Source organism: Belonocnema kinseyi, chromosome 6, assembly GCF_010883055.1.
Source record: "Belonocnema kinseyi isolate 2016_QV_RU_SX_M_011 chromosome 6, B_treatae_v1, whole genome shotgun sequence".
Classification (NCBI taxonomy): domain Eukaryota; kingdom Metazoa; phylum Arthropoda; class Insecta; order Hymenoptera; family Cynipidae; genus Belonocnema; species Belonocnema kinseyi.
Genome location: NC_046662.1, coordinates 44,240,172 through 44,263,631, shown reverse-complemented (window position 1 = coordinate 44,263,631; position 23,460 = coordinate 44,240,172). Strand labels below are relative to the sequence as shown.

The 23,460-nt window shown below is 23.7% G+C and overlaps 1 protein-coding gene across 1 annotated transcript in view; it reads right to left on the bottom strand.

Moving 5' to 3' along the window:
- LOC117175003 (sterol O-acyltransferase 1) overlaps positions 1-22,375 on the bottom strand; it is a 25,224-nt gene extending 2,849 nt beyond the window's left edge. Inside the window, exons 1-8 of the mRNA XM_033364495.1 lie at positions 22,108-22,375; positions 18,747-18,823; positions 18,469-18,599; positions 18,178-18,348; positions 17,931-18,079; positions 17,707-17,846; positions 12,555-12,718; positions 8,555-8,828 (exon numbers count right to left, since the gene is read on the bottom strand). Coding sequence (XP_033220386.1) covers positions 8,555-8,828; positions 12,555-12,718; positions 17,707-17,846; positions 17,931-18,079; positions 18,178-18,348; positions 18,469-18,599; positions 18,747-18,823; positions 22,108-22,183 — 1,182 coding nt within the window. The 5' untranslated portion in view covers positions 22,184-22,375. The remainder of the gene's footprint in view (positions 1-8,554; positions 8,829-12,554; positions 12,719-17,706; positions 17,847-17,930; positions 18,080-18,177; positions 18,349-18,468; positions 18,600-18,746; positions 18,824-22,107) is intronic.
- Positions 22,376-23,460: the final 1,085 nt, after the last annotated feature.

The window sequence follows — 23,460 nt, the reverse complement described above, 5'->3', positions numbered from 1 at the left end:
AGCTCCAAGGAGATTATGTTGAAAAATAAAAAAAAATTTACCCAAAAAAAATTGTTTTTATACTTCATTCTAAGGACTTATTGAACTACCCTCGTATATATCAATTCCGAGCTGAAGCAGGGAATTTTTTATTAGAATGAAATCTAATTCTAAGTTGAAACGGGATATTTTCGAGAAAAGTTAAAATTATACATTGGAACAGGGAATTTTACAAAAATTAGAATTCTTTTTGGAAACGGGAAATTTTCGAAAAGTATTATAATTAGGGTTATTTATTAAAACGAGGTATTTTCGAAAAAAATAAAATTATGAATTAGAATAGGGAATTTTTTCAAAAGGTTCTAATTCTTGGAATTAGTTGAAATGGTAAATTTTCGAAAAGAATTAAAATTCTGGATTTAAACAGGGAGTTTTTCGAAAAGAATTAAAATTTCGGATTTAAATAGGGAATTTTCAATTTTTGACAATTTATAAAAGTTCAAAATTTGTAATTTGGCAGTTTAACTGCATTTATTTTTAAATTGTAGTAGCTTACATATTATACGTGCAAATTGTTGAGCATTTTAATACAAAATTGTTGAATGAAACAAATTTTAAACTTCATTTTTTGAAATTTAAAATTCAAGAGTTTCACTTTGAGTGCTTTCATTTGCAGTTCAGTTCTTAGTATTTCGAATGGAACAATTAGATTTAGTGTTCGATTTTTTAAATTTCATTGACCGTGAAAAATGTTTACGAACTGAGAAAAAAACCAGGAAATGACCGGGAACTATTTTCTTTGACAAAAATGGCCATCCTGAATAATTTTGGTCAATTTAGAAAAGTACTTCTTCCAAATTTTACAAAAAGAGGGTACTTCAAGTAGTTTTGAGAGTAGAAGTAGTATTTTGAAGATGAAATATTTTTGAATTATAATATAAATTTTTAAAAATATTTTTCGTTGGTAATTTACCTTTATTTTCTTGAAAATTCAACTACTTGCGTTTAAAAGCTAAGCTCTTTTGTTGAAAATTAATTTTTTTGTTGGAAGATTTGTCATTTAAATTAAAAGTTTATCTCTTTTTAAAAATGTAACTACTTGGTTGAAAACCAATTTGTTAACTAAAAAATTAACTATTCCAGTAGAAAATTTAACTGTTTTTCTGAAAATGCGATTTTTTGGGGTTAAAAATTATATTTTTAACCGAAACTTCAACTATTTGGTTGAAATTTGATATTTTTTATTTAAAAATTTAACTTTTTTTTTAATTCATGAAATTTGTGAAAATTTTCTTAAAAATTAATTTTGTTGTTGGAAGATTCGTAATTTTAATGAAAAATTCATCTTTCTTTAAAAATGTGATGACTTTGTTAAAAACCGATTTTTCAACTAGAAATGTATCTATTTCAGTAGAAAATTTAACAATTTTTTCAGAAACTGCGATTTTTGTTTGTTAAAAATGACATTTTTAACGGAAAATTCAACTATTATATTTTTGGTTGAAATTTTACATTTTTGGATGAAAATTCAATTATTTGGTTGAATAATATTTTTTATTTAAAAATTAGAACTTTTTTTAATTAATGAAATTTGTAAAAAATTCGTTAAAAATTAATTTTGTTGGAAGATACGTAATTTTAATTGAAAATTGATGTTTCTTCAAAAAACGTAACTGCTTTGTTAAAAATCGATTTTTTAACTAAAAATATAACTATTCCTGTAGAAAATTTATCTATTTTTCTGAAAATGCGATTTTTTGGTTAAAAGTTAGATTTTTAACGGCAAATTTAATTATTCTATTTTTGGTTGAAATTTTGAATGAAAGTTCAGCTATTTTGTTGAAAATTGATATTTTCAATTTAAAACTTAAACTATTTTTTTTTAATTCATGAAATTTGTGCAAAATTCGTATTTTTTTCTAGAAAATTAATCTTAATGGTTCAAAATTCATTTTTTTGTAGGTACAAAATTCAACTCATGTTTTTCTTTAAAAGTTAATCTCATTATTTAAAAATTCTTCTTTTTGGTTGAAAATTCCACTCTACCAGTTCAAGATTATTCATTTTAGTTAAAAATTAATCAGTTTAAAGTTAATTTTTTAATTGAAAATTTAACCGTTCTACTTTGAGTATAAAATTGACCTTTTCTGACTCAAAATTTAAAAAATTCGATGTAAATTTATCTTTTTTAATTGAAAATTCATTTATTTCGTTGAAAATGCACGTATTTTGTTAGAAAAAACGCACATTTGGGTAAAAAATTATGCTTTCTCTAAAAGTTAATCTCATTGTTTACAATTCTTCTTTTTGGTTGAAAATTCATGAATTCCAGTTAAATATTCATAATTTTAGTTGAAAATCTATCTGACAGGCAAGAAATAAATTTACTTGGTTAAAAAATAAACTCTATTGTTGAAAATTATTTAATTTATTAAAGATTAATCATTTTAATTAAAAATTCATTTCTTTAGTTGAAAAATAATCTTTCAATTCGAAGGTTTGTTTCTTTTTTGGTTAAACATATATTTTCTTAACTTAAAACTGAATTATTTAAGTGTTTGTTGACAAATGATCTTTTTTAGTAATTTTTTTTTAAGTTCAATTATTTCAGATGAAGATTTATTGTTTGAGTTGAAAACCCACTTTTTTTGTTTAAAATTCAACTATTTCAGCTGTGGATTCATCATTTTAGTTAAAAATTCATCAGCTAAGATGAAAATTAATTTTCTTTATTGAAAATGTAACTATTCCATTTTTGTTGAAAATTGATTTTTTTCTAGTTCAAAGTTCAATCATTTGGTTGAAAATTTGTCTGGTCTGACTAAAAATTCTACTATTTCGTTAAAATTCATGTATATTGGTTAAAAATGTTATTTTTGGTAGAAGATTAATCTTTTTGTTGGAAAATTAATCTTATTCTTTAAAAATTCATCTTTTTGGATAAAAATTCAAACATTTCAGTTAAATATTTATAAGTTTAGTTGAAAATTCATCTGCTTGGTTTAAATTCCATTCAATTAATAGCATTTGAAATTGAACAGTTTCTAATTGCTCTTTTTGGATAAAAAATCGACTATTTGGTAGAAAATTGCTCTTTTTGTCCCAAAAATTTAATTTTTGATTGAAATTTTAACTATTTAGTTAAAAATACAACTATTTTTTACTTTAGATTTAATATTTTTTATTGAAAAATTCGACTATTTGGTTGAAAATTTAATTATCATCTTCAAAAGTAATTTTTTAAACAAAAAAATAAACTGTTTTGTTGAAAATTCAACTTTTTGAATAGAAAATTCTTTTTCTATGGTAGAAAAGTAATCTTTTTTGGTTAAAAATTAACTTTTGTTGAAAATCCATCTCTTTTGATTAATAATAAGTACGACTATTTTTTTGTGTGCGCAACCATTTGGTTAAACAATTATTTTTCTTGCCTGCAAACGATCTATTTGTTGAAAATGCAACTTTTTAGACTGAGAATTCAATTTTCTTATAAAAAAACTCGTCCTTTTGACTTCAAAATTCAATTTTTTTGTTCAAAATTTAATTATTTTGACTGAAAGTAATCTTTTTTGGTAAAAAAATCAGTTTTTTTTAACATTATAATTTTTGGATAGGAAATTCGTCGTTTCATGAAAAATCCAACTACTTCGTTGTAAATGCAACTATTTGGTTGAAAATTAATTTTTATTTGTTGAAAGTCCAACTATTAGGTTAAAAATTAATTTTTCTTGGTTGAAAACGATCTATTTGTTGAAAACTCAACTTTTTAGGCTGATCTTGCAACGGTCTTTTAAAAAAATTCACCCTTTTCACCTGAAAATTTTACCATTTTTTAAAAAAATGTATCTATTTTATTGAAAATTCGTCTTTTAATTTGAAAGTCCATCTTCTTGGTTGTAAATGCAAATAGTATTTGATTCAAAATAAATTTTTTGTTTTTGAAAGTTCAATTATTTTGTTAAAAATTCATCTTTCTTTGTTGCGAACGATCTTTTTGTTGAAAATTCAACTTTTCAGGTTGAGGTTTAATCTACCTATTAATATTTGATTTTTTTCTGGTTGAAGATTTATCTCTTGGGTAAAAAACTTAAATCTTTGATAAAAATTTATTTTCGTTGAAAACTCATTCTTTTTAATATAAATTCAATTTTTGAGTTAAAAAATTCATACATTTGTTTGAAATTTCGTTTTTTTCCTTTCAAGTATCAACCATTATATTTTTCGTTAATAATTCATATTTTTTTAATAGAAGATTCCTCTTTTATGGTAGAAAAGTCATTTTTTTGTGGTTGAAAGAAAACTTTTTGGTTGAGAAATGAACTATTTTCTAACAAAATTTGGCCTTTTTGACTGCAACTTCAACTATTTGGCTGTAAAATTAAAAATTGATTTCCTCTAGAAAATTCAACTATATTTGATTAAAAGTTCCTCTTTTTGGTTGAAAATTCAATTAATTTGTTCAAAAGTAATCTTTTTTTGGTCAAAAATTCGACTGTTGGCATGAAAATTCCATAATTTGTTTAAAATTCATTTACTTTGTTGAAATTTCGTCTCTTTGGTTTAAAAGTTGAGCTTTTTGGTTTTAAATGTTACCATATGGTTGAAAATTATTATTTTTTTAACTCAATTATTTGATTGAAAATTAATCTTTGCGTTTAAAAGTCAACTGTTTTCTATACTAATTTCCTTTTAATTAAAAAAATCAACTGTTTTGTAAAAATTCTTTTTTGGGTTAAAAATTTAACTCTTTCCATACAAAATTAGCTTTTTATTTAAAATTTTTGTTGCTCATAAGCAACTTTTTTCTAGTGAAAAATGTTTTTTCTGAAAATTTTTCTTTTTCATTTAAAAGTACATATTGTTTAGAAGAAATATTGCGTCTTTCTTGTACAAAAGGGAATCTATTTTGCTGAAAATTCAACTATCCTAGAAAATTTACTTTTTGTTTAAAATTCATATTTTTTTGTTGAAAAATCAATTAAAATCATTTTAAATAAAAATTCAAATATTTTTTAAAAATTTGTCTTTTTGATTTAAAAGTTCTTCTGTTTCAGTAGAATTTTCATTTTTCATGGTCCAAAATGCAAGTTTTTGTTTGAAAATTTAACAAAAAAAATAAATTTTCAAGAAACTAGTTGAATTTTCATCCAAAAAAGATTCCAGTTTACTTTTCACTATCAAAATATGAATTTTTTTAAACAAAAAATAAGTTTCTATGAAAAAAATGGAATTTTTAAGAAAATATTTCCAACACCAAAATAAGAATTGTAAAAAGTAAGTTACTTCTAAATTTTTTTTCTACTAGTCGAATGTTGAACCAAAAAGTATGACTTTTTAAGAAGATTGTTAAATTTTCAACCAAACAGTTGCATTTTTGTCCAAAAAAATAAAAATTCTACTAAAACAGGTGAATTTTTAAATAAAGACAAATTTTCAACAACAAAAAAAGAGTACAATTTGCATCCAAAAAGATGAATTTTAAACGAAATAGTTGAATTTTCAAACAAATTCATTTTTAAACAAATATTTGAAGTTTCAAGCGAAAGAGACGACTTTTCATTTAAAAAAAAATATATGCATATATAATGGGTTGACACTTAAACCGAAAAAGATGAAATATCAGCAAAATATATAAAATTTCAAATAAATAATTAAATTTGTTTAAAAAGATTTAACTTTAATTAAAATGAATAAATTGTCAACAATACAAAAATTGAATTTTCATGAAATAGTTAATTGTTTTACCAAAGAGATAAATCTTCAACCAAAAAATGAAATATTAACAAGATAGTTAAACTTTCATCCAAGTAGTTGAATTTTCAAAAAAAAAAAAAAAAAGGATTTTGAATGTAGAATATAATAGTTGATATTTTAATCCAAAAAGATTTTTATTTTAAATCATAAATAGTCGAATTCAATAGATGCATTCTCCAAAAAAAATATAATAGTTGATATTTCGCCCAAAAAAGATTTTAATTTTGTAAAAAAATCAACAAAAGAAAACAGTTGAATTCAACCAAAAAAGACCAATTTTCACTCAAATAGTTAAATTTCCACCTAAGAGATGAATCTTCAATAAAGTGAATGAATTTTAAACATAGCAGTTAAATTTTCAACCAAACAGTTGAATTTTTATTGAAAAAACACGAATTCTCAAAGAAAAATATAATTAATTAAATTGAATTTTAAATAACAAATAGTTTAATTTAGCCATAAAACATCAAATTTTCATCAAAATAGTTTAATTGCTAAACAAAACAGATTCATTTCTAATCAAAGGGTTGCATTTTTAACTAAAAAAAGATGAAATTAATACAAGAATAGATGAATTTTAGTTCAACTATTAACCAACTTGTTAAATTTTCAACAAAAAAAACAAAAAAAAAAGAAAATTTTCTTTTAATTTACCGAAAAATAAGGATTTTTTAAAAACAAACAAATTTGTAATAAAATAATTAAATTTGCAACCAAGTAGATAAATCTTCGGCCAAAAAATAAAATTTTATCAAAGTAGTACAACTTACAACTAAGTTGTTCAATTTTTTACCAACAAAACTTGAAATATTTGATATTTCATGCTAAAAAAGAGGTGAGAATTCATTCAAATATTTACATTTTTAACCAAAAATGATGTAATTTCTACGAAAAGAGATCATTTTTCTATAAAAAATTATTACTTTTAAATCTAGAAAGATTTTTCAGTCAAGAAAGGAAAAAGTCGACCAAATAGTTGATTTTTCAAGCCAAAAAGAGTTTCTACTATAAGAGATGAATTTTCAACAAAAAATTTCATTTTCAACAGAGAAAATGAATTTTTAAATTTAGAAAAGAATTTTTTAATCAAAAAGACAAATTTAAAAAAAAATTCTAAATTTTTTTTGAAAATTCGTCTTTTTGATTTAAAAGTTCACCTGTTTCAGTAGAATTTTCATTTCTCTTGGACAAAAATGCAAGTTTTTAGTTGAAAATTTAACAAAGTTGTTAAAAACTCATACTGAAAATTTTCTTATCACAATTCATCTGTTTTAGAAGAAATTTCATCTTTCTTAAATAAAATGCAACTGTTCGTTCGAAAATTCAACTCTTTTTCGAAAGTTTGTCTTTTTGACTTTAAAATTCACTTTCTTAAGTAGAAATTACATCTTTCTTTGATAAAAATGAATCTGTTTGGTTGAAAATTCAACAATTTTTTTGAAAAGTCACACTTTTTGGTAGAAAATTCTGCTGCTTTGTTGAAAATTGAACTATTTTCTAGAAAATTTACTTTTTATTTAAATTTAATTTTTTTGGTTTTAAAAAGAGAACTAACATCCTTTTTTGGATGCGAATTCTAATATTTAATTAAAAATTAAACATTAGAAAGAAAATGAGTCGTTTTGTATTAAAAATTCGTAGGACTTTCATCTTTCATGCATAAATTGCAACTATTTGGTAGAGAATGCTACTAATTTTTTACAAATGATTCTTTTTGGTTGAAAAAATTCGTCTTTTGGATTGAAAGTTAAATTTTTTCATAGAAACTTCTTTTTTTTTAAATTCATATTTTGACTTTGAAAAATCAACTGGAATCTTTTTTGAATGAAAATTCAACTATATAAAAACTTTGTTTTTAATAAAAACGTATTTATTTCAAGAGAAATTTCATCCTTTTTCGGAAGAAAATGAAACTGTTTGGCAGAGAATTCAACAATTTTGTTAAAAAGTCATCCTTTATAGTTAAAAATTCAATTCGATACGTAGAAACTTGTTTCTGGTTTACAAATTTATATTTTGATAGCAAAAAGTCAATTGAAAAATTTTAAACAGAAAATTCAACTAGTTTTTTCAAAATTTATCTTTTTGATTTAAAAAATCATCTTTTTTCGCAGAAATGTAATTTTTTTAAAAATAAAAACGCCACTTTTTAGTTAAAATTTAATCTTCTTTGCTTTTTTGTGAATAAATAATTTTGTGGGTTAAAAATTTTATTTTAGTTGGGTAAAAGTGCATCAGTTTCGTGGGAAAATAATTTTTGATGAAAAGTCATATTTTTTGTTTGAAAATGCAATTTTTGTAGAGAAAATTCATCTTTTGGCTCAAAGGTTCAAAAATCTGGATAAAATTTTATTTTTTTCTGTAGTAAAAAATCTTTATTTGTTGAAAATTTGTCTTGTTGGTTTTAAAAAATTCTTTTTTTTTACAAACAAATTTCATATTTTTGATTGAAATATAAACTATGATACTTTTTTGTCGAGCATTTATCTTTGTAGTTTGAAAATTCAAGTATTTTTTAAAAAGCCATCTTTAATAGTAAAAAAGATTTTATTTTATTTAAAAAAAAAAAAAAAAATTTGAAATTTTGAAATTCTTATTAGAACTATTTTATTCTATTTATAAAAGATTCTATGGACTTTCTTTGTAATTTTATTCGATTATTACGAATTTTTTAAAGTCTTCTAGTAGATCCGAGCCCTTTAATTGGTACATTAATTATTATAAATAAAATATTTTCTATGTTTTCCAAAATAAATGAAAAATTGACTTTTAAGTAAAGTAAGTCGAAAATGAAGATCTCGACCAATAAATGTTTTTTTACCTTATAAAACATTCTGTCGGCAAATCGAAGAAGTTCAGCAGAGCCGTTCATCCAGGAATGAAGTAGGCAATAAAATCCACAGAGGAAGACTAAAATTCCGGGCATCATCGTGCCAAACATGCTCAGAATTAGAGTTCGAGGATCTAAAGGATCAACTCCAGATTGCCTGAATAGAGGCACCAAAAAACGTTCAAAAATGAATGCAACGTAAAATATTACGAGAACAACTTCTGCATAATTCCAGACAACCACTCCCCATCTGATTTCTTTTGTCCTGAAGAAAAAAAGTATCCGTTACCAGCAAGTGTTGTGAGTATATTGATATAAAATTGAACTTCTTTCAATATTTCAGAATTTTTCGTTTGTTTTTTTTTTTCACTTAAATGTGAACGGAATTAAATATAACCCAATAAAAAAAGCAAATTCTTTTTGGTTGAAAATTAATTATTTTTATTGGAAAAGTCTACTATAATATTTTTGTTCCCGAATTAATCTTTTCGGGGTAAACATTACATTATTTGGTTGAATATTGGTATTATTTTGTTGAAAATTCATATTTTTTGGTAGAAATTCATATTTTTTGGTAGAAATTCATATTTTTTGGATTGAAAATTCATCTTTATTTTTTTGAAAATGAACATTTTTGTCAAAAATTCTTTTTTTATTTAAAAATTCATTTTCCAGGTTGAAAATTAAATTTTTTGTTGAAAATTAATCTCTTATCGTAGAAAATCTGTTTGGCTTGAAAAATTAACAATTTGATCGATTTTTGTCCTTTCTTGACTGAAAAATCTTTCTAGGTTTAAAAGTCTTTATTTTTTTTTATAGTTTTTGGTGGCAGATTAATTCTTTTTTGTTTGAAAATTCGACCATGTGGTTGAAAATTCAACTGTTCTGTAGAAAAGTTGTCTCTTTCGCTTGAAACTTCAAATATTTGCTTAAAAATGAAATTGGTTGAAAATTCAACTATTTCGTTTAAAATTCATCTTTTTGGCTGCAAATTCAACTCTTTTTTTTATTGAAAATTTGTCTTTATTTAAAAATTCACCTGTTTTTGTAGAATTTTTATTTTTCTTGGAAAAAATGCAACTTTTTGGTTGAAAATTCAAAAATTTTGTTGAAAAGTCATCATTTTTGTTTCCGAATTTATCTTTTCGGGGTAAAAATTATATTATTTGGTTGAATATTGGTATTATTTTGTTGAAAATTCATATTTTTTGGTAGAAATTCATATTTTTTGGATTGAAAATTCATCTTTATTTTTTTGAAAATGAACATTTTTGTCAAAAATTCTCTTTTTATTTAAAAATTCATTTTCTGGGTTGAAAGTTAAATTTTACGTTGAAAATTAATCTCTTAACGTAGAAAATCTGCTTGGCTTGAAAAATTAACTATTTGGTTGATTTTTGTCCTTTCTTGACTGAAAAATCTTTCTTTGTTTAAAAGCCATCATTTTTTTTATAGAAAGTTGATCTTTTTTCGTAGAAATTACATAATTTTTAGTTAAAAATGTAATTGTTTGAATGAATTCTCACCTCTTTTTTAGGATGAAATATCAAATATTTCAATTTTTGTTGGTAAAATATTCAATAACTTAGTTGTAAGTTGTACTGCTTTGATAAAATTTTATATTTTGGCCGAAGATTTATCTACTTGGTTGCAAATTTAATTTTCTTTTTTTGTTGTTGTTGTTGAAAATTTAACAAGTTGGTTAGTAGTTGAACTAATTGGTTCAAAACTTAATTTTTTTTGCTGAAAATTAATTCTGTTTGGTTGCAAATTTAATTATTTCATTGAAAATTCATCTATTCTTGTAGAAATTTCATCTTTTTTGGTTAAAAATGTAACCCTTTGATTAGAAATGAATCTGTTTTGCTTAACAATTAAACTAATTTGATGGAAATTTGTCGTTTTTTGGCTAAATTTAACTATTTATTATTTAAAATTAAACTTAATTAATTATATTTTTCTTTGGGAATTCGTGTTTTTTCATTAAAAATTCAACTGTTTGGTTGAAAATTTAACTACTTTGTTAAAAATGCATTCACTTTATTGAAGATTTTTCTCTTAGGTGGAAATTTAACTATTTGGGTGAAAATTGGTCTTTTTTGGTTGATTTCAACTGTTTTCTTTTGTTGATTTTTTAAAAAATTTAAATCTTTTTTGGGCGAAATATCAACTATTATATTTTTTTGAGAATGCATCATTTTTAGTAGAAAATTTTAGTTTCTGATTTTAAATAAAAATATTTTTGAATTAAAATATCAACTATTATATTCTTCATTCAAAATCCTTTTTTTTTTTTGAAAATTCAACTACTTGGATGAAAGTATAACCACCTTGTTAATATTTTATTTTTTGGTTGAAGATTTATCTCGTTGGTAAAAAAAATTTTATTTTTCGGGTTGAGAATTCAACTTCTTTTGTATAAAATTTGTTTGTTTTTTTTTCTTAAAAATTCAACAATTTGGTATCAAATTAAACTATATAGTAGAAAATTCAATTGCTTTTTCGGTTGAAAATTAAGTTTTTAAATTCAAAATTAAATTATTTTGTTTAACAATTATTTGAAGATTTGTATTTTTTTATTGCATTCAACTGTTTTTTTTATTTAAATTAAAATCTTTTTTGGTTGAGGATTCTTTTTTTTTCAATGAAAATTCAACATAATTCATAGATTCATAATTTTTAGTTCTTTTTGGTGAAAAATGCAACGGTACGGTTCAAAAATCATATTTTTAATTGAAAATTGAATTATTTTGATAGGAAATTTTACTATTCGGAAAAAAATTAGACTATTTATTAGAAAAATTAACCGTTTGATATAAAATTAACTTTTTTGGTGAAAAATCGCAGTATCTGGTGGAAAATTCAACTTTTTATTGAAATTAGTTTTTCGGGTTAAACATTAATCTTATTTCATTTTAACTAGTAGAAATTTTTTTTTATTTTTTAAAATTAATTTTTAAAACTAAAATGTAACTTTACCAGTTTTGTTTTAAAACTTTTGCCATTTATTTGAAAATTCAACAATTTGATTGAAAATTCAATTATTTTGGCAGAGAATTAAACTATTTGGTTAAAAATTGAACAATTTATTACAAAAATCAACTACTTGGTAGAAAATTATATTTTTTTATTGAAAATTGAAAATGAAATGGATGGAAAATTAAACTATTTTGTAAAAAAGCCTTTTTTTGGTTTAAAATTAATTTTTCAACTGAAAATGTAACTTTGACATTTTTTTATAATTGTTCTTTCTTGGTTCAAAATTTCCTTGTTTGGTAAAAAAAAAATAATTTTCTTTGTTTGAAATTTCATTATTGTCAGGTAAAAAAACGATAAATCGTTTCCGTGGAAAATTGATTTTTTGCTGAAGTCATATTTTTTTGTTTGAAAATTCAATTTTTGTAGAGAAAATTGGTCTTTTGGCTTCAAGATTCAACAATTTAAATGAACTTTTATTTATTTCTTGAGTGAAAAATCTTTATTTGTTGAAAATTCGTCTCATTGGGTTTAAATTTTGTTGTTGTATGAATTTCATCTTCTTTGATTGAAATATAAACTATGACACTTTTCGTTGGGAATTTATCTTATTAGGTTGAAAATTAAACTATTGCGTTAAAAACTTAATTGTTTTATTGAAAATTCAAGTATTTTGTTAAAAAACCATCTTTTACAGTAAAAAAAATGTTGTTATTTAAAATAAATTAGAAAATTTCACATTTTTATCTGAAATTCTGTTTTATTCCATGTATAAAAGATTATATGTTAAAAGTATTATAAAATTAAAATGCTGGTTTTTAAATATTAATGATCAAGGAAATTGAAAAATTAATCAAGGAAAAAATATGGAATTTAACCAATTTAACGGCCCCTTATGGTATCTATAAATTAATTTTATTTAAAACAATTTATTTTCCTATTTTCGTATAAAATCACCCTATTCTCCACTGTTTTGCGAGCATTTTGGGCTGCGAATTTTGTTAAAATATTTTACCTCGGGTAGCTGTCTCGATAGACTAAAGTCGGGGCGAACATAAAGTACAAAAATTTGGAAAATCCTGGATACGAAGGTTCCGGATTTTCTGTATGAGGTTTATATGCTAATACCCTTGGGGTATTGCTTCTCACAAAGGCATGTGTCTTCATCAACATGCGAACCTGTAAAAAATATCGTTTCTTTTTAAATCCATTGGGAATGGTTAAACTGCGATGCGCCACCTGGCGACAAAAATCCGAACTAGAAAGAATAGGTACGATTTTAAATAGGCATTTTAAATTGTGCATAAAAGAGTTTTAAAGATTTTTTTCCGGAGTTTAAAGTATTTAATGGATAATAAAAAAAGTTTGTATCGGAAACAAAGGGTTTTATAAGGAATTTACATATTATACGGTGAGAAACACATTTTTTGGCAGAGATATATTTATAAAAAAAAACAATTATTGTACCTATTTATTGTTACTTTCAAAAGGTTATAAAGTTAAATGGACTTGTTTCAAAGCAAAAATGAACCCAACGTACATTGTTATTAATTTATACATGAAATATTTAATATTTAAAAATCTGATCTAAAAATTGGGTCTATTATTCGTATTCTTTGCATAATCTGGATAAAATTGGTCGCTACATATATTGATTAGAGAAACAATTGTTTTTTAGCCTATTTTATAAAAATGTGTTTTTATCACTGTATAAGATGGAAATTCAATCTATAAATATTTTTTTTAATGGCAAAATTGTTTTAATTTTTTACCAAATAGTTGAGTTTTCTATCAAATTATTGCATTTTCAAGCGAAAAAAACTAGTTTTATAAAAATTAGTTCAATTTTCTACCAAATTGTTAAATTTGCTAGCCAAAAAGACAAGTTTTCTTTAATTTAATAACAAAAATATAGAGATTTTACCAAAAAAGAAGAATTTTTAACAAAATACATACATTTTTAACTAATTATTTTATATTTTTTCGTTTCTAAATTTTTAACTAAATTGTTGAATTTTTAAATCAAAGCAGATGAATTTTAAACGCAAAATTCCGGTGAGAATTCATTTTGAAAAAACAAATGTTTCACAAAAAAAAAGTTTTCATTTTTTGCGAACTAGTTGAATTTCATATCAAATTGTTCCATCTTCAAGCAAAAGAAACTAATTTTATAACAGAAAAAACAGTTCAATTTTGTACCAAACTGTTGAATTCTGTAGCAAATTGTTGCATTTGCTAGACAAAAAGACGAATTTTCTTTAAAACTGTTGAATTCTCAACACGGAAATATGAGTTTTCAACAAAAAGAAAAGAATATTTACAACCAATCAATTTGATATTCAACAAAATACATAAACTTGAAGCTAAATATTTTATATTCTTTTCGTTTCTAAATTTTTAACTAAATTGTTAAATTTTTGAATTAAAAAAAATATATAAATTTTAAACACAAAATAGAGTAGTTGCATTTCCGGTCAAAATTCATTTTGAAAAAGCAAATGTTTTACAAAAAAAAAGTTTTTATTTTGTACGAGCTAGTTGAATTTTATATCAAATTATTACATTTTCAAACCACAAAAATTAATTAAAAAAAAAGAAAGAAAACAATTCAATTTTGTACCAAATTTTGTAATTATATACTAAATTGTTGAATTTGCTAGCCAAAAAGACGAATTTTCTTTAAAACTGTTGAATTCTAAACCCGGGAATATCATTTTTGAATAAAATAGTTAAATTTTTTATTTTTTTACCTAAAAAGATGAATTTTTAACGATAAATTAAATAGTTGATATTTCAGAAAAAAATCAAAGTTTAATTTAAAATACAAAATACTTGGATTTAATAAAAAAAATTATTTTTTTACCAAAAGACGACGAATTTTCAACAAAATACGTATAGGTTTTACCAAATTTGTTGATTCGAAACTATGAATTTTCTATAAAATAATTGAATTTCAACCAAAAAGATTAATTTTTTACCAAAAAAGACAATGGACGCGATGTTAGTCCAAATTTTTTCAATTAAATAATAATAATTAAATACCAAATTGTTGAATTTTCATTAGAATCAGTCAAACTCTAAAGCTCAAAAATGTGTTTTTTTACTGTTTAAGGTGGAAATTCAATATAAAACTATTTATTTTTTATGAAGATTTTTTTTAGTATTCATTCTTTGTTTTCTACTTCACAAAACAATCATAAAATCACCTTGATGCAAAAATTAAAATACAACTTTAAAATTGTACCTACTATTTCTAGTTGCAGTTTTCGGCACCAGGTGGCGAAATGTTCGACCACCATTCCCAATCATTTAAAAAAATTTATTATTATCCAAAATTCATAAATTGATGTTTTAGCATCTAATTTTAAAATATTACATCAAATTTATTGTAATAATAGAATTTAGTGATTGGAAGAGAAATTTCGATTATAATGTGAGTTAAGAAGGTTATCAGGAAATATAAAAATTATAGTTGTTTATTGACGATTTGTACGAGACATGTAAGATGTGATTTACTTAATCAATTTTTTGTGCTTTCTGTCTGGAAATATGTAGTGATCTTTCTTGAATAGCACGACCCTACTAGATAAGCTCGTCTCAGTTATTATAAAATATATTTGAAAAAATGTTTAATTTGATCATTATTTTGATCATTATAATTTAAAAATAATATAAAAATAATATATTATATAAAATAATTTAATTTAAACATTTTTCTTTTTGATTGGAAATCCAACTATTTTGTTAGAAATTTGTATCTTTTGGTTGGAAATGCAACTATTTTGGGAAAAATGTTAAAAATTCATATTTGGTTTTCAAAATTCTTCTTTTTGGTTGAAAAATTCATCTGTTTCACTAGAAATTTGATTTTCTTTTGGCTAAAAATTCAACTGCTTTATTAAAAATTATTAGTCTTTGAGGATTCAACTATTTTGTTGAAATATTATTAATTTAGTTGAAAATTAATCTCTTTGTTTGAAAATTAGTTGCTTTTTTCAATTCAAAATTTGAAAATTGATTTTGTTTAAATTCAAAACCAAACTACTTTAGTAAAAATTGAACTACTTTGTTAGAAATAATTTTTTAGTTTTGTTAAAGGCTTATTTTGGGATTTGATTGAAAATTAAGTTTTTTGTTGAAAATTCATATTTTTGTTTAAAAATGCAAGTGTTTCACAAAAACTGGCCTATTGGCTCTAAAGTTTTAAAATTTGGATAACATTTTTTTCTTTTTTGACTGAAAAATCTTTATTTGTTGAAAATTCGTCTTTTTTGTTGTAAAATTTATCTCTTTGTTTGCCATTTATTCTTTTTTTCATAGAAATGCTTTTTTCTCTGATAATTTAACTTTTTCATGTTTAATGAAAATTTTTCTTTTTCAGTTCAAAATTCATCTGTTTGGTTGAAAAATCATCATTTTTAGTTGACAATTTAACTATTTCGGTAAAAGTTGAACTATATTCTTAAAAATTAATTTTTTTTTAAACTGAAGATTTAACTATTTTCTAGAAAGCTAATCTTCTTGAATTAAAATTTCCTTTTTTTGGTTAAAAAGGCTGTTATTTGATTAAAAATAAATTTTTTGTACAAAATTTTTATTTTCGGGTTAAAAATTCAACTATTCAAAAAAAATCGTCTTTTGGCTTCAAAGTTCCATAATTTGGATGAACTTTTTTTCTTTTTTGACTGAAAAATCTTTATTTGTTGAAAATTCGTCATTTCACTTTAAAGTCATCTCTATGGTTTTAATTTTTTTTTATAAAAATTAATTTTTTTTTTATAATTTAATTGTTACAAATTTGGTAAAAACTTTTCTTTTTTAGTTGAAAATTGATCTTTTTTAATTGAAAATTCAACTTCTTGGTTAAAAGTTGAACTAATGTATTATTTATTTCTTTAATTGAAGATTAATCTTTTTGTTGTAAATGTAACTATATTCTCAACAATTAGTTTTTTTTGTTTATTATTAATTTTTTTATTTGAAAATGTAATTTTTCCAGTTTTGGTTAAAAATGAATTTTTTTTTAGTTAAAATTATTCTTTTCTATTAGGTGTAAAAAGCTAATCTTCTTAATTTGAAAATGATGTTTTTTTTGTTAAAATGGCAGCAACATGATTGAAATTTTGTTTGAAAAATCAACTATTACACAGAAAATTAATCTTTTGGCTTTAAAGTTCAACAATTTGGATGATTTTTTTTTGCTTGGCTGAAAAATCCTTTTTGGTTAAAAATGCGGCAATTTTTTTTTAAATTGGTCTTTTTTGCTTTTAACTTCAACTATATTTGGTTTTAAATTCAACTGTTTAGTCAAACAAATATTTTTGGTTTAAAATAAAACTCATTAGTTGAAAATTCGTCTTTCTTGATTGAAAATGAACTTTTTTTGGTTGAAAGTTCATATTTTAAATTTAAAAGTCGATTATTTTCTAAAACATGTGTACTTTTTTATTAAAAGTTGAACTATTTGATTATAGATGTAAATTTTTAGTTCGAAAAATGAATTTTCTGTTCGAAAATTTAAATTGGTGTAAAATTTAACTATTTTCTTAAAATCGTAATTATTTTCTTGAAAATGCAATTATTATGTTAAAAAGGCATATTTTTCGTAAATTCAACTGTTTTGTCAAACATTCGTCTATTGAGATACAAAATTCATTGTTTTGGATTCAGAATTAATCTTTTCTTTGTTAAAATTGTATCTGCCTTCAAAAAATGAAATTATTTGGTTGGAAATGCAACTTTTTTTTTAAAGTCATCTTTTTATATTGAAACAAAAAAAATTGAAATTTTAATCTGAAATTTTTTGATTGCATTTATAAAAGATTATATGTTAAAAATATTACAAGAATTAAATACTGGTCTTTGAATAATAATGTTTTGGAAAAATTAAAAATTTCTCAGAGAAAGATCAGGGTAAAGCCAGGGAATTTTGAAAACCAAGTTTTTTGACCAACCTGTTAAAACTAAATTTCGCTTTTTATTCCATTTTTTTCTACTTTTCTCAATCGGTTTTAATTATCGTAGATTATTTTGATAAAATAATAAATATTTTTTAAATTTAAGAAATTTAAATTCGATTAAAATCACATTCAAAATTCGATTTAACGGTCAACAATCAATCAACGACCAAATTTGGACAATATTTGGATTTTTTATTTTTGATTTACCTGTTCCATCAAAACTATAAGACTTGATGCTGGAGGAAGATCCTCTTGGATAACAGCTTTCGCTGGAAAAATTATGAAGGCACTTTGATAAAGCAATAACGTTATCAGCGCCGCATAATCCCAGATTTTTAATGAGAAAGCTGAAATAAAAATTTTTGTATCATTTTTTTTTCCTCTCCAGTTTTTAAATATTATAAAAAATAAAGAATTTTTTGTGTATTTACATTTTGGTTGAAATTCGGGCCGTTTGCATGCCCAAAAGGCAAAAGCTGAATACAAACAAAAAGTGGAAAGTGTCATTCCAATCCAGGTATGAATTACTATTGGCATTTTACCGAATCCGGTCATTACTGTTTTCACACCAAGATGTGTTCTGGAATTAATTGGAAAAATTGATTTGTTCGATTTATGAAATTCTGTAATTAAAAAGTATTTGTAATTAATTATCAGTTTTTCTAAATTTCTACTTACATTCCCGTTTCCATAATATCATGAATGGCAGTATTGATAAACAAAATAATTAGAATAACTATAAAAATATTGTAAATGGTTCTAATGTGTTTAATTTCAAATAAATCTGTTAGTAGAGAATTTCTCTGAAGAAACTGTTTGTCTGGAAGATCACCATTTTTCGAAGGTTTCCTAAAATCATAGTTATAAATTAAATAAATTTCTGCCATTATACTTCTTTTTTAGAAATAATAATCTGATGAATTTATTATTTTATTGTATATTTATTTTAGAATTTTATTTTCTACTCACCCCCTATCACAGTATTTGTCTGAATTGATAAAATCCCTCGCTAATGCATTTCCTGATTTGGCTAATTCTATCTGTGCTACCAAATTGTATTTCAAATCATTTAATCTCTCACCCAGGTCCTGAAAATCTGTCTAAATTTTATAGTCGATTAGATAGTTTTGGAAATATATTTTTAATAATTTTTTTATTACTTGAATTAGAATTTTTTCTTGCTTTTTTTCTAAATTTTTTTTTATTTAAAAGCACATTAATTGCAACATAAAAATATTTTTACGTACATTCAAACGTTCTTGCAAATTTTCGAAACTCATCCTGTGTAGCAAATCATCCTCTTGAAGGCTGGATTCCTTGATGACTGAAAATATTTTTCGAATTAAAGACCGTGTATAGAGATCAAGAAAAACTTTAAACTTTTTAAAGAGACAGATTTAACTATTTTTTATCACGGTCCAGTGTCCACAAATTGTTGTTAAAGATAATAAAATGCGTGGTTAAGGTTCCATATTCATTGCAGATAAAGTTAATTAGATTTTATAATCAGGAAAAAAAGTGTTTTTTAAGTTGATTATGTTTGTATGTACATTACAGGCCTCACAGACTTCAAGCAAATTTATAAAAAGATCAAAGCTTTCAAAAGTCAGGAATTTTGAAAAAAGTAGTAAATCAGAGAATTTATGTAAGAAATTGCTGCAAAAAATAATCAGGGCTTCCATAAAGTTACTATTAGTAAGTTTTTTTCTCAAATCATTTCTTAATCACTTTTTTAAATGAAAAGATAATGGTTTAATCAATATTTAATTTAGGTTTCTACCTATTTCTAAATTCTCTTAAATTATCTTGAAATATTGAACGGCATTTTTAAAGGTTCCGAGAGATTTTTAATTGATTTTAATAATTCGAAGTTTCCAGAAATGTTTTGCTAGTTAATGCTAATAGACTTAGACAGGGTGTCTGAGAACTTTACTTTCAAAATTTATCAGATACAAAGTTAAAATCTTCAAAATTATTAATTTATTTGAAACCAAAAAATGTCTTTTCTACTATAAAAGATGGCTTTTTAAAGAAATACTTTAATTTTCAACAAATAAAGATTTTTCATCTAAGAAATAAATAAAAGTTTATACCTTTAAGCCAAAAGACGAATTATCTTCAGCAACAAATTAATTTTATACAAAACTGATGCATTTTTACTATGGTAACCAGTTTTTACCATGCAAACAAAAATGGAATTTCGACCAAGATAAATTATATTTTGACCAAAAAAGGAGAATTTTTAACTAAAAAGATCAACTTTAAAACCTGGAAAAGCTACATTTTCACTTTACAAATTAAATTTAAACAAAAAAAGGCTTTTCAGCTAAACAGTTAAATTTTCAAACAAAAACATGTCATTACAAAAAATAAATTTTAAATGTAGTTTGACTTTTAACACAGTATTTTAATTTTCAATTAAAAAATATTTACAAAGTGATTCTTCGCAAAGTGATTCAACCCAAACTTTAAAACAAAATAGTTGAAAACTCAAGGAAAGAAGAATTTTTAATCAACAATTTACATTTTCATTAAAAAAAAATGAAATTTCTACTAAGAAAGGTAAATTTTTAGGTCAAAAAGTTAGATTTTCAAAAATACTGGTAAAATATTTCAGTTGACTTTTCACGATCAAAATATGAATTTTTGAACAAGAAATAAGTTCATACCGAAAAAAATTGAATTTTTAATCCAAAAAGACGAATTTTTAACCAAAAACGATGACTTTTTTTAATTTGTTGAATTCTCTCCCAACTGGTTGCATTTTTATCCAAAAAAGATTAAATTTGTACTAAAACAAAAGAATTTTTAATAAAAAAAGACAAATTTCTTTTTAAGTAGAACTTTCATTCAAAAAAGATTTCAGTTCTTTTTTTCAATACCAAACTGTAAATTTTAAACAAAAAGTAAATTTGCTACAAAATAGTTAAATTTTCAACAAAACTGTAGAATTTTCAACCAAACAGTTGCATTTTTATCCAGGAAAGATCAAATTTCTCTTAAAAGACATGAATTTTCAATTTAAAAAAAAAACATAAAAAAATAGTTAAAGTTTCATCCAGAAACGTATTTCAGTTCTCTTTTCAACAGCAAAATAATAAATTTAAACAAAAGAAATATTCTACAAAATAGTTAAATTGATTTTCTATATAAAATGAATTTTTAACATAATACATTAATTTTTAACCAAACAGTTAAATTTTCAGCCAAATTGTTGAATTTTCCAGCCGAAAATAAGAATTTTCTTTTAAAAAAAGTTGAATTTTCCACAAGAAAAGTTACTTTTCAATAAAAAAGTTAATTTTCAAGCGAAAAAAAATTTTAGTTAGATAGTTGCATTTTTTACCGAGAAGCAGGACTTTTTTAAATTGTTGAATTTTCAACAAAATAATTTAATTTTGAACCAAGACAAATTCTCAACCAAAAATTTTGTAATAGACTTTTCAACGCAAAAGAATGAACTTTCAATAAAAAATAGTTGCGTTTTCTTTTGGGTTCTATTAATTCTGTTTGCATTTAAGCAGAAAAATTTAAAAAACTAAAATTGAATTAAAAGAGAAAGTCTGCGATAAATAAATAGGAATTTCGATAATTTATAGACTAATGAACAATATCTAAAATAAAGATTGAAGTGATTTTTAATACTTGAAAAATTTCATGACCCTATTTTGACACTATTATTTATAAAAATTTTCGACTTTACACTATTTTTAATTTCTGAAGAGACCCCGAGGCCTGAAATAAATTTGGAGAACTTTTGATAAAAAAATAGAAAAAAAGTTGATAAGTCTCATTTTCCTTTTTTTAAAGTTGCACGACCCCAGCCATTTTACAACTTTTAAAACAAAAATTAAATTCTGCTTAGTTTCTATTTTAGTTTCCTAAGTATAAATTAGTTTAGAAATAATATGAACTATCTTTGCGGTTAAAAAAAAGATCAACTCAGACATGCGTCCAAGTTTATTATGACATCTGGAATAAACCTGTTAGTGGGATATTAAGTTCTTCATTCGATATTATTTACTTTCCTTTCATTGGTCGTCAAACCCTGATTTTTTTAATATCAAATTTTAAGAAAAAAAAACAAATCTCTTTTATTATAAATCTATCTGATTTAAATTATAATTTTTCAAAAGATAGGCGAAACCTCCCTAGAGTGGATCATTCAACCTACAGTGGATAATCATTAATTAAGAGCACAAGTAAAAGACAATTCATTTTAATTTATAAATACTTATAGTACCTTAACTATTAAACAAATAAATTATTTTACATGTATTTGTATTTTTTAATGCTCCAGGAACTTTTAATGCTATTTATAAAATAATCTAAAATTAGTAACTAAAGGAAATACTTTTGATCATTCTTGAGTACATTAACTAATATCAGGATTGGGAAATTACCTATCAATTATTCTATGATTAAGATAATAGCTTGTCAAACGAGTTTATTTTGACGCTTGTACTGATAAGGAAAAACCTGCGATGCAAATCGTTTTTTACTACATTTATAGAAAAATTTCCTCTGATCAACAATCTGAACCACATACCACTTATTAATAGATGTTTATCTAATAAACAATTAATTTAAATCTCGAATTTTATTCACCTTCGCACTTGTCAACCACAGGTGAACCATTAGAATTCTTTTGAAGTATGTTTTGTTTTTCCTCATTTAAAGCCATGCTTACACGAAAAAATATTTACAGAAAATTGATGTAATATTTACAATTTAGAACGCACTATCAACAATTATTTTTCGAATTGCGAAGTACGAAGTACGAAGCACTTGCTTCTGATATAACATGACGACACTGACTGAATACTGATCCGTTTTCGCGGTTTCCTTTCAGTTCTGCTCTCCCAGGATCTCCCTCTCTTTCCTCCCTTCCATACTTCTGTAATCTCGTGTTTGTTATCAGTTTATTCGCAGCTTATCGCTGTCATTCATTCAACCCAAATGTACTGAGAACTGAAATATTTAGTGCAAATGTACTGAGGGAAATTGAAGTGCTGGTGTACTCAGTACACACTGGATCACTGATGTGATTTTATAAGGTCTTCGGAGATGGGCCACTAGGTGTAAAGGTCAAACTAATCGTTGAATAGTGACACCAATTGATTATTCTCATTCATAAACTGCTCTCTAGGCCTCTAGTGCATAATCTCTATCAGGTCGGATTGAAGGTTCTTGTTCCGGAAATGCCTTCAAGGATATTAAGGATATTTAGGTATTTTAGGTATTTTTAGTTTTTTCAGGTATTTATTTCATTTTAGTTATTTATTTTGATTAATTTAGTTATTATAGAGTTGATCCTCCTTGCCCTATTCCCCTCTTTAGCTCGTTTTTGAAGAATTTCTCTTTTTGCCTCTTTTATGGATACTTCCCCTTTTTCTCGCTTAAGGGCATGTGATACTTACAGTTTCCTCGGCATTTTTTCCACAAAAATGAAAATTTTCAAAAACTGAATTCGGAGATGCTATAAAATATCATAACGGACGTCCCCGGACTCTTTTTTGAGGGATGATAACAAAAAAAATTATTGTGCTAAATAAAATTTTTATGCATATGTATTATTTTGAGGTTACGTCGTTTTTCATCTCTGCCTTGCCGATAATCTGGAAATTATTTATGAAATAAACTTTTTTGATTGCCTGCAAAAAGGGTTAGTTCCGGGAGATTAGTTACTATGTTTATTTGCAAGTCCAAAGTTTTCGGCCAAAAATATTGTGTAGTTTGGAAGTAACGCACAGGAGAATACATAACCTCCAAATGTACATACGTTGTTAGAAATATCAAAAAAATTTTTGAAAAAAAAACACAAATAAAGTGTGTGGGGACGTCCGTTAGCATGTTCGTTATCATTTCCCAAATTTTTAAGACAAAATATTAATTATTCTAGAAAAAAAGCCGTCGGAACCTAAAACTGGTAAAATCGATACTAATTCCTAAGCGCTATGC